This window comes from Phyllobates terribilis, unplaced genomic scaffold (assembly GCF_046119375.1).
Source record: "Phyllobates terribilis strain yellow unplaced genomic scaffold, ASM4611937v1 Scaffold_1__5_contigs__length_1240528914, whole genome shotgun sequence".
NCBI lineage: Eukaryota > Metazoa > Chordata > Amphibia > Anura > Dendrobatidae > Phyllobates > Phyllobates terribilis.
In genome coordinates, this window is record NW_027362761.1 from 619,000,863 (window position 1) to 619,013,213 (window position 12,351).

At 40.8% G+C, this 12,351-nt stretch overlaps 1 protein-coding gene across 2 annotated transcripts in view; it reads left to right on the forward strand.

The window, feature by feature from the left end:
- Positions 1-7,726, forward strand: part of LOC141273010 (uncharacterized) — a 35,878-nt gene extending 28,152 nt beyond the window's left edge. For both annotated transcript variants that reach the window (XM_073684306.1, XM_073684314.1), the window contains one exon: positions 5,162-7,726. In XM_073684306.1, the coding sequence (XP_073540407.1) occupies positions 5,162-6,559 (1,398 nt within the window). In that variant the 3' untranslated portion in view covers positions 6,560-7,726. The remainder of the gene's footprint in view (positions 1-5,161) is intronic.
- Positions 7,727-12,351: the final 4,625 nt, after the last annotated feature.

The window sequence follows — 12,351 nt, forward strand, 5'->3', positions numbered from 1 at the left end:
ACAGATTCTGAATAATATTTAGAAGGAGGGAACAGGGGAAAGTTAGGTTACTGAGTAGTTGAGGTGGTAGGCTTGTTTAAAGAGATGGGTTTTTAAAGCGCGCTTGAAGACATGGGGGCTAGGCATCAGTCGGATCGTCAGGGGTAGAGCATTCCAGAGAACTGGAGCAGCACGAGAGAAGTCTTGGAGACTGAGGTGAGAGTTTCGGATTATGGGGGATGTTAGTCTTAGGTCATTTGTAGAACGGAGCGCACGTGTAGGGCAATAGAGGTGAGAGGAGATATATGGCGGTGCCGAGCTATGGAGAGCTTTGTGGGTGAGAGCGATGAGTTTATATTGGACTCTGTAGCGAAGGGTAACCAGTGTAATGACTGGCACAAGATGGAGGCATCGGTGAAGCGGCTGGACAGAAATACGACCCTGGCTGCCGCATTCAGAGCGGATTGGAGAGGAGAAAGTTTGGCAAGTGGGAGACCAATCAGAAGAGAGTTGCAGTAGTCCAGATGAGCGTGAATAAGAGCGACAGTAAGAGTTTTAGCAGTTTCAAAGGTGAGAAAAGGTCAGATTCTGGAGATGTTTTTAAGATGCAGGTGACAAGAGCGAGTGAGTGATCGGATATGGGGAGTAAAGGAAAGGTTAGTGTCGAATATGACCCTGTGACAATACAGCGTAAAATCTTAATTAGCCAGACGGTTAGATTTGTTAATCAAGAGAAATACACTTTTGTGTTTAAATTAACTTGTATATGTTTGTGTATTTCTAAAGGTCAGACCAGTATTTGTGTAACCCTGAATGCTGAATTCTATTCGTTTGGAAACCATCATGTTTACAATGCTAATGACAAATTGTACTAAGTCAGCTGAAGGTCTGTTTGCAATAGCCCCTGTGATACCAACTATGTAAAAGATTATCTAAAACAGTGATAGCTGAGCCATGTGAGGCTGCCCTCCAAAAACCCTTGACCTGTGTATGTGTATTTAAAAGGGAAATATGCTTCTGTAGGTGGCAAACTTGAGACAGAGTCAGTCTTGGAACAGAGATTCAGAAGGACTTTGGAAGGAGAATGGGAGACATCCTTCAGGAAAGTAGATGTAAGGCATGGCATCTAAAGAGACACAGATATGTATTCTACATGATTCTAGTCTAAGGGTACCGGCCCTGACTGGAAAGATTCGGATCTGCTCCATTAACCATCAGAGAGACATGGATACATTTTGGGGAGTCCAGGAGAGAACGAAGAAGTCACCTGACCCCATGGATATGTTATTTGGGGTTGCTAGGAGGGACCCACCAGTCGCCTAGAACCCACGGAGACATTTGGAGTTGCCAGGAGGGATCAATCGGTCACCTGGCCCCATGGAAACTCTCCGAGATGCCAGATTTGGACCCTCGGGTCTCCTGGTCTTGTTCCTCAATGGACTGCTAGCTTCCCAAGCTTGCCGCTACCTTCTCTCTGTGGCGGCCTGCCAGAAGCAGGGGGCCACTGGTTGAGGTAGTCAGCCCTGGAAGTCTCAGCTGTTCTTTTCCGGGCGGGTGGAGAAGGAAGGTTGAGACTGTGTAATGTTCTACCATCTTGGGTATTTGCTGGGACTGTTCTATCTGTTTATTGTCCACTTTGTGGTTCAGTAAAGTATTGCCACGCTGTGTTACCCTCACCCTGTGTTGTCTGAGTAGCGTTACGCCCACGGAAGACCCCGGGTCTTCACAAACCCCAAGGCAGCGAGCATGCTGCTTTGGAGTTATTATGGTTGAACCCTCCAAGGTAATACGTGCCCCCATCATATTGTACAGTTGCACCATCTGGAGCTTTTATTGATTTAAATAAATCAATTAAAAAAAAAAAAATTGGGATCTCCACCCTCATCCTCCTTTTTTTGTACCAAGGAAAGGTGAAACAGACAGCTTGGAGCGTTTTTTTTTTTGTTTGTTTTTTATATAAAATGATTAACCAGGGAAATTGTCGGGGACTGTTTATCTAATTAACCCCTTTACCGCCGAGGGTGGTTTGCACGTTAACGACCAGGCCAATTTTTACAATTCTGACCATTGTCACCTTATGAGGTAATTACTCTGGAGCTTCACCGGATCCCCCTGATTCTGAGATTGTTTTTTCGAGACATATTGTACTTCATGATTGTGGTAACATTTCTTCGATATCACTTGCGTTTATTTGTGAAAAAACGGAAATTTGGAAAATTTAGAAAATGTTTTCAATCTCAGAGAGATATGTCACACAAAATAGTTAATAAATAACATTGCTCACATGTCTACTATACATCAGCATAATTTTGGAACCAAAATATATATTTTTGTTAGGAAGTTATAAGAGTTAAAAGTTGACCAGCGACTTCTCATTTTTCCAACAAAATTTATAAAACCATTTTTTTTAGGGACCACATCACATCTGAAGTGACTTTGAGGAGCCTTTATGACAGAAAATACCCAAAAAGTGATACCATTGTAAAAACTGCACCCCTCAAGGTGCTCAAAACCACATTCAAGAACTTTATTAACCCTTCAGGTGCTTCACAGGAATTTTTGGAATGTGGAAGAAAACAATGAACATTTAACTTTTTTATCACAAAAATGTTACTTTAAACCCAATTTTTTTTATTTTGCAGGGGTAACAGGAAAAAATGGACCACAAAATTTGTTGTGCAATTTCTCCTGAGCATACAGATACCCCATATGTTGGAGAAAAACACTGTTTGGGCACATGGCTGGGCAGTAATGATAGCCACTCGTTTTTCTTTACTTAGCTGCTTTTTTCTTGCCATAATACAAATTCTAACAGTCTATTCAGTAGGACTATCAGCTGTGTATCCACCAGACTTCTGCACAACACAACTGATAGTCCCAACCCCAATTATATGGCAAGAAATCCCACTTATTAAACCTGACAGGGCACACCTGTGAAGTGAAGACCATTTCCGGTGACTACCTCTTGAAGCTCATCAAGAGAATGCCAAGAGTGTGCAAAGCAGTCATCAAAGCAAAAGGTGGCTACTTTGAAGAACCTAGAATATAAGACATATTTTCAGTTGTTTCACACTTTTTTGTTAAGTATATAATTCCACATGTGTTAATTCATAGTTTTGATGCCTTGAGTGTGAATGTACAATTTTCATAGTCATGAAAATACAGAAAAATCTTTAAATGAGAAGGTGTGTCCAAACTTTTGGTCTGTACTGTATAAAGGACAAGCGTTTATTTTCATATATGGAGAACATAGATTTCTATAATGAGAATAAGAATGATATTTGGCCCCATGAGATGTGTAAACAAGATGAAATTCCCCTAGGAGAATGGAGAGTGGTGTATAATACTAAGAAAATCGGAGAGATTTAGGTCTTAAAAACCGCCTTTGACAAAGGCGCAGGAGAGATGCGGCTTAGACACCTAGAAATAAAGTGAATGGTGCATGTGTTGGATATCCAGAGATACTGCTACGTTTTCAAAGTGCCAGGAAATGACGCGGACAATGTGCGTTCCAGGCACCCGGAGCTGATGTCGGAGCGTGCGTTTCAGACGCCCGGCAATGGCATGGCTGGAAGAGATGTAAGCGGTATGCGGTCCAGGCGCCCGGAAATGACGCGAACAAGATGCGTCCCAGGCAACCGGAAGTAATGCAGGTGATGTGCGTTCCAGGCGCCCGGAAATGACGCGAACAAGATGCGTCCCAGGCAGCCGGAAGTAATGCAGGTGATGTGCATTCCAGGTGCCCGGAAATGAAAGGATATGCGTTCCGGACGCCTGGAAAGGACACGATAAACAAACGTCCCGGGCACTAAAGATAATCATTTGAGTTGCGACTGAGCAATAGTCTAGGTCGCGGATGTAGAGATATATTTTTAAAAAAAGGTTAAGAAAAGCCACATGGGGAATCTAAATATATAGTTTTTAACTAGTGGATGTGTCACATGATATTACTATGGGAGTATACGGAGTCACATGACATCATTATGAAAGTATATGAAATAAATGTAGTGCATTTAAATCTATTTGATCTCGGTTTATCATTAAATTTAATCTGGAGGAAGTGAAATATTATACTTCATGGAAAAGAAATAATGGATTATGGCAAGGGATTTAAACTGGGAATAAGCCCCACCCAGGAAATGACATAGAGCGCTAAGAAATGGAGGGAACATGAATGCATTTAAACAGAGTAGGTTGATGTGTGTGCATCCCCCATTGTTGCATCTGGAGATAGTGGTAGCAGCACTCTGTACCGCTGAGATGGACTCTCACTATTGTGAGGTTCATTACACTTTTTAAGTCACTCGGCACTTTAAGGCACAGAGTCACTTTTATGTATGGCCGATGCCCCCCAAAAAATACCAAATACACTCTCCTGATGAATCCCCGATAAGGAGGAAGAAACGCGTCGTGAGGGATCTTTTTTGCGGGTGACATTGTTAGGACATATTTGGGTACTGCCCTTGTTAGGACGGGAGCTAACACCAGAGGCACGACAGGGTAGATAATCTCCTGAGGAACCAATGGACTGAAGGGGATGAAGAAACCTGAACGATGCCTTCATGCACAAAAAATGGGTGAGATCCACACATATCACTAATATTTGATAACACTGTATGTTTTTTCATTTACTGACCAGGATTGTTGGAAATTATTGGCCTTTTTGTAGGTCATATGTTTGCATTCTAGTAGGGCGATCTAGGCATTGTGTGTTTTAGAACTATTTTTGCTATTGCTTGGCATCCTCTGCCTCTAGTTCGATATTTTTAGAGGTAGTATTTGCCAATTTGGATATAAACAGAATGTAATTAAGGACTGGTATCAGATTTTGGAGGTATTTACTATATACTCTCTTTTTAGAGATCTATTAAAGGTTATATTTTAAGAGATACCTCGTGGCTGTTATATGGTGTATAAGGTTTATACCCCTGAGGAAGCCTGAAAAGGCGATACACGTATATCTCTAAAAAATTTGGATTTTTTTTTATAAAATATAATTTTTATTAAAAAATTATAATATTAATGGTTATCATTTATGGTAAAAACTGCACTTCTCAGTTTTGCTTTGATATAACTTTTATCCGCTCTTCTGTTACTTCTTTATGTGTGTTATTACTGTTTATTATAAATTAAATACTTTGTAGTAACTACTTTAAATTAATAGGCCAATTATTTTCTTTAGATAAAAGAAATGCCTAACTGTCTGGTGAACCAGTGTGCCAACAAATCAGGCAGAAAGGGACAAAGTGCAGAAATAATCATTCACAATTTCCCTAATGATATAGCAAAAATTCGGCTTTGGCTACAGGCGACGGGACAACTTTTTGAAGATATTGACGCAGTATCACGTAGACTTTTTCAAGAAAGAAAACACAGGAAACATGGAATATGTTCAGTTCATTTTACGCAAGATTGCTATGAAATGCAACATAAAGGAAGGGTTTTAATGAAGGATGCTGTACCGTCTATATTCCCTATTGTTTCCGAAGGTGTCAAAATAATTTCCGAAGATTTGAAGAAGACTCTAAATAGAACAAGAAAGAGAGCATTCATGGCTACATTAAGTAGTTCCGCAAGTGTAGGAGAACCCTCCATGGACAATCAAGCACTTGATACCGTTTATGTCACCAAGCCAGGGTATAATTCCATTGAAACTCAGACAGAATACAGAGATTTCGTTGATAAGCCTAATTGTTTTGACACTACCAACATTAAACAGGAGTCCAGTGTGGAAGAATACAGAGATCTTGTTGATAAGCCAAATTGTTTGGACACTACCAACATTAAACAGGAGTCCAGTTTGGAAGAATACGGAGATTTTGTTGATAAGCTAAATTGTTTGGACACTACCAACGTTAAACAGGAGTCCAGTGTGGGAGAATACAGAGATTTTGTTGATAAGCCAAATTGTTTGGACACTACCAACATTAAACAGGAGTCCAGTGTGGGAGAATACAGAGATTTTGTTGATAAGCCAAATTGTTTGGACACTACCAACATTAAACAGGAGTCCAGTGTGGGAGAATACAGAGATTTTGTTGATAAGCCAAATTGTTTGGACACTACCAACATTAAACAGGAGTCCAGTTTGGAAGAATACGGAGATTTTGTTGATAAGCCAAATTGTTTGGACACTACCAACATTAAACAGGAGTCCAGTTTGGAAGAATACGGAGATTTTGTTGATAAGCCAAATTGTTTGGACACTACCAACATTAAACAGGAGTCCAGTTTGGAAGAATATGGAGATTTTGTTGATAAGCCAAATTGTTTAGACACTACCAACATTAAACTGGAGTCCAGTGTGGAAGAAAACGACAAATCCAGAATGGCCTCTCTTTTCAAGGAAGAAAAAGAAGTTACTAGTACTAATGACCAACCAACAACAGAAAGAGATATAGTACTAGAGCGAAAAATTTTAGTTCTTGAATCCTGTTTAGACAACTTAATAAGTAAGGTGACATGTCAGGCCAGCCAAGATTGCAATAGCTTGGTTAAAACATTCAAAAAAACGTTTGAGGGATCATTTTGCAAAATAACAGGAAGGTGTAGTCAAGGACATACATTTACAATCATGTAAACACAGCCCAAAGTTCAAAATTACTACACCGGAAATTTACTATTGGAAGCATCTATTCTGTTCAGTGGTCAAAATTTCCAAAAAGTGAATGAATTTTTGAACATACTTGGCATGTCAAGTATTTTTGAGAAATCTTACTACTGCTACCAGTCTTACCTTCTTTTTCCTGCTATTAACATTGAATGGTGCATGGAGAAATCCAACCTAAAGGAGGAATTAAAAGGCAGGTCATTATGCATATCTGGAGATGGTCAATGCTAAAGTCTTGGACAATGTAACTGATAAGATCCTAGACTTTGAAGTTGTTCAAAATACACAGTGTCGTTCTTCAGTAGCTCTGGAAAAGTTTGGATTTGGTATAGCGATGGATAGAATTTTGAAGTCAGGCTTTAACATTAGAGTTTTTGCTTCTGATTGCCATGTTGGGGTACGTAAGAAAATTTGTGAAGTGTACCCCACTATACATCATCAATTTGATGTGTGGCACTATGCCAGAAGCCTAAAGCAAAAACGTAATTGTGCCAGAAAGTTAAAATATTCAAAAGAAATTACTCCATGGGTTGATAACAAACCGTGTTTTCCAGACTAGAAGACGATAAGCCGCACCTAGGTTTTAAAGGAGAAAAATGGAAAAAAAATGTGGTCATGATGCACCATTAAGGGGAAGGGGAGTCTGCTGCTAACACTGTTACCCAATTCTGTTAATATCCCCCATCCTGGTATATATGGCCCTCATCCCCATCCTGGTATGCATGGCACCCCTCCATCCTGGTATGCATGGCACCCCGCCCTCATCCTGGTATGTGCCCCCCCCCCCCTTTCTGGTATGCTTGGCACCTCCATCCCCATCATGCTGCACACAAAAAAAATATACACTTCTACTCACCTTCCTTCCCTGTGCCCGAACGTTGCGTCCTGTTCTGCTGCCAGCACTGATCTCACCATGTGAGCCGCGCGTGACGTCACTGTCATGCGCCCTGACAAGGTGAGATGATCTGCAGGAAGAGTTACTGCAGTGAATATTCATTTTTTTAGCTGCGGGCACAATATAGGCTGCAGCAGGCGGCTCCTGCCTCAGAAGGCTTCATGAAGACTGAAAATAAAGAATAAATTGCTGGAAATCATTAATTGTACACATCTTTATTTGAATAAAATGTTAATGTAAAACTTAATGTCACAAATTTTTATTCTAAATTATTTTAAATAATACTATACTGGTAACATGAATCAAAACAATCGGCATGTATGGGTATGCGAGTCTTAGAAAGGTCTTGATGAATTAACAATTTTGAACCAAAACAAAAATTTTCAAGTGACCAAAAAATGACTATAGTATTAGAGAACGGTTGTGAATTTCATTCCAAGGCCATAAATTTTACCGGTTGGCCAGGGTATGGCTTTTATATCCAAGATATTCTCCTTCATCATCAGGGAAAGCTGCACGAACCGCGGATACAACGCATGAAGGAATGGGCGGTCTGTTTCCTAGAGGACCATGAACCCATACTGTGAGCGACCGATAGGCCATCTTGTGACGATTACAACATGAACATGAAGAACATAGTACAATTTAGAAATGGCAATTTAAAATACAAAGTAATTAACCAAAAATAATATGGTCTTTCAACAAAATCATCTTGAATATTATTAATTTTAGAAACGTATTTAACAGTTTGTGAGATTTTTAATTGGAAAACTTAAAGGGAATCTATAAATATGATCATGCTACCAGAACCATGCGCACAACGACACAAATATTGTATGTGAATTATTTCAATAAAAAATAACTGCCTGCAATTGTGCAGCGACACTGATTCACGTTTCCCATGATTTGTGCAGCATGAGTGTTGGCACAGGTTCCATTTAACTTACGACAACCATCGCCAACGTAAAGCATGAAATTTTAGAAACATATCTAAAATTTATCTAAATTACTAAGTCAATGTATTGGCTGAAAGTCGTTGATGCATTGGTAATATAAAATTTATTATGTCCATTATGACCTACAGTTTTCTTACATAGCGATTCATGGCGCTTCTCTGTGCTGTTCCTAGCTCTTGGCCTGCTAACAGTATAACTACGTTCATTGTGTCTTCTCTTTGGCAAAAAAGGCTAAAAAATTCATGCTCTGTAAAGCAATTTAAATTCTCTGAGTGTGGGTCTGCATTTTCCAATTCAAAGCAACATATGCTTTCTATATTGGTTGGTATTTGAACACAATTATGGCATTTACACCAATAAAAGGGAAAAGAAACCTGAAAACCCAAAAAAGTCTCTTTGAAGAGGGTTCACAGGGAAGCACAGTGCACTAATCGAATTTTGGTTGTATTTTAACCGTAATTGGGCCAAAAGATCTGTGTTTTAAAATATATGTCAGAGAAATATTGAAAATATTCTTTCTTCCCCTGAAGCCCCTCTCACCCCTCCCTTATCCACTTTTGTCCCAAGACAAGAGCTAGCAATCCATCAGTTGTCAGTACAAGAGCTACCTCCATGTAAATCTCAGCACAACACATCTAAACACAAAAACACACCTGAGTAAGGACTTAAAGAAAAGCTAATTAAAATGCAAACATCTTTCTCCCTGGCAAAGGCAGGGGACAGTAAGACGCAGGCTTGCGATAAATCTACAAATACCTGTTAAACTCTCTTTGAGATCTTAGGAATTAAATTTTAATAAAAGTCTCCAGGCCCTTCAGAGCCGAAACGATATATGGAATAACTAAAGTTCCATACATTCGATAATGATGGGACCCATATTTTTGGTGACAGGGTCAGCTAGGGAACGTTAGCGATATTTTCCTGTCTATGTAAACCCCTCCGTGGAGCTGTAGTGCAAAAGCACCAGAATAACGGATCGCAGGTACGCCATGCATGGTCTTTAAACTAAGGTAAAATCAGCGGAAAATATGGCGTCGTTTGCAAGCTTTTTTTCTTACGAGCAGCCAGGGATTAGTTATCGCTGAAGTTAGTGTTTTTAATAAAAATGTGCAGGCTGGAGACCAGACCCGTGATGTCAGCACAGCGGGTGTGGACAGGTCTCTCCCTTCAGCATAAAATAGTTTGCTGAGGTTGGCGTAGTACTCCTTGCAGGGGGCAAATGTATCATAAGCAAGGGGTCACGTTCCGCTGAACGGTCATAAAGAGAGCTCCCCTCCGGCTATATTGAATCGTAGCAGCGATCCTTATAGATTAAGTTTCTTCTTTAATCCTGTTTATTTTATGTAACTCTCTATCATGTATTGTAATTGTCTCCTTTGTAACATCCTTGTATATATTTTTCCTAAACGCTGCCTCCCTTTTGGATTAAATATAAAACGTCATAGTTATGTTTCTTTTGTCCTGTAATCATTCCCTCCCCCCGAAGCCATACGCTACCAGAACGCAGGCTTCTGGCCAGGCCTGTATTATATTTCAAACTCAGCTGGTGGTGGCAGCGAATAAGATTAATAATCGGGCTATTGTGAAGCTGACAGTGACCGTATGGGGGCGTAAACACATATTCCATGTGTTGGAATCCGGAGGTGTGATGCCATACATCACTGTTCGCTTGCCGATACCTACGTAGAGAGTAGTGGGGACCGTGTGCTCGCAGATCCCTGATGAAATCCGTGACATAATGACGGCAACGGTGAGATATTGCGTGATCTCCCCAGTGTCGTCCCTGTGGAATACCTGACAATGTAGTTTAGAGAAAAATACAAAGGTTGATTAAGATGGTAATAAAGATTTTTGGTTTCCAAACCTCCTGGTCCATTTCTTGAGAAGGTGTTTTTGGAATTTCCATGTTGCCACTACAAGAATTTTCAACATTTCTATAGTTTTCATTTGCAGTGGGTTCAAATAGTTCCAGCAAATAAAATAGATTGTAAGAATGAATCACATTATTCTTCCATTTCTATTGCATTAATTTTCCAGTTAGTGAAAGATTTAGAATAACAAAGTTAAAAAAATATATATTTAAATTTGGAACGTTTTACCAAGTTAAATATGACAAAAACAAAGCAGATTTTTTTTCTACACAATAGTATAAATGTCTTAAAGAAGTTGTACACTACTTTTTCATTGATGCCCTAGCTGTAGGATAGCATCCGGCACCCCCGACGATTAGCTGTTATCCGCTGGCCGGAAGTACTTACCCGCGATTCTTGGCCGTCCATCTGTATTGGCCGCCGAGGAGTACTGCACATCCACCTCCCGTTGAATTGAATAGGAGGCGGATGTGCAGTAACAAGCGCCGGCCACTACAACTTGATGGCCAAGCACCGCAGGTAAGCACTTCCGGCCGGCATTCACCGGCACCGATAACAGCTGATCGGTGGGGGTGCCGAGTGCGGTACCCCGACCGATCAAGCATTGATGCCCTACGGATAGGGCATCAATGAAAAAGTAGTGGACAACTCCTTTCAAGGGAATCTGTCTCAGATTTGACCGTGGCAACTGCACCTCACAGGGCACTGTAACGTGCAGGGGAGGGTGGGAAACATAATTGCCACAGGAGGCGGGGATTTCCCCAGGCCTGCAAGCATCAGAAACTTGATTGAATAAAAAGACATTTCATATCAGGTAAGTGACAGATTCTCTTTAACTTTCTAAACATATAGTGTCAAGAACACAACTACGCTTGACCATAGTTGTCAGGATAATCACAATTGCCTGGCGATTGATGTACGAGGCTATGGCTTATATGACTAATAGGCAGGTTATTGTGACAGCTATCAGTGAACTTATAGTATGTACACATTGAATTCAAACACATGGGTATTTATATATATATATATACGTTGGGCGGTAAGTGCCAAGCCCCGCAATAACAAAAGAAAAAAAAGGTGCCACCACCAATCGTTTATTACAGGACCTCCAAGGGTGGTCTGAATTGGATGGTCTGAACAGGAGCTCCCTGTTCCGGGGGGTTATTTAGCTCACACTGGTGACATTTTCGGCAGACTCCTTCAACTTCTTGCCACAGTTGGGGCCAATACACCAGCCGTTGTAACCACCAAAAGGTCTTTTCCACTCCAAAGTGGGCACCTCTCTCATGAGTTTCCTTAGCTAGTTGCAATACTAGTGCTTCTGGTGCCACCACTTGCCAGGTAACATCGAAATCCGGAGGTAGTTGAATCCTTCAGCACAGCAGGCCATCTTTCAGGAAGAGCCTTTACCACTGGCCCAAGATTTTCAGGGTAATTGGGAGTTAAGCAACCCTGGCCTCCTGGTCAACTCTTTGTCCCAGGGCGACTCATTTTCTCAGTTTCGCTAGTTCTGGGTCAGACTGTTGCAGATGTATCCATTCGTCTCTTGAGCAGCCCAGAATCTGAGTAGGTTTGGGCTCTTCTCCAGACTCCTGGGCATCTATTACAGCAACCTGTCTGAAATCTGGGATCTCATCACCTTCAAGCTCTTCGTCTATGTCTCTCTTCTAGTGTAGAGCGAATATGTTCTGAAAATGATCCCCAATTTCAAATTCAGCACAAATATAGCACATTCAGATTTGTGATCGGAAACACAAGCATTTTTTATTAAAATCGGCAAAAATTGGTAACATTTGGTAAAAAAGTGTGGAAAATTATTGCCTTGCAACTAAAGTATTTTTTTCACATTGGCTAGCACAGTGGTGGTGTTGAGGGACATGTTTGATGAGGGGATGGAGAGAGCTCAGAGAAGCGGCGTGCTTGTAATTTTTTTTCCCTAACTTTATGTGTGCAAATCGCAGCTAGCCAATCAGGGCGCAGGAAGCATCCACTCTGTCCAGACACGACTTGTGTCATTGGCTGCTGAAATCACATGTCCTC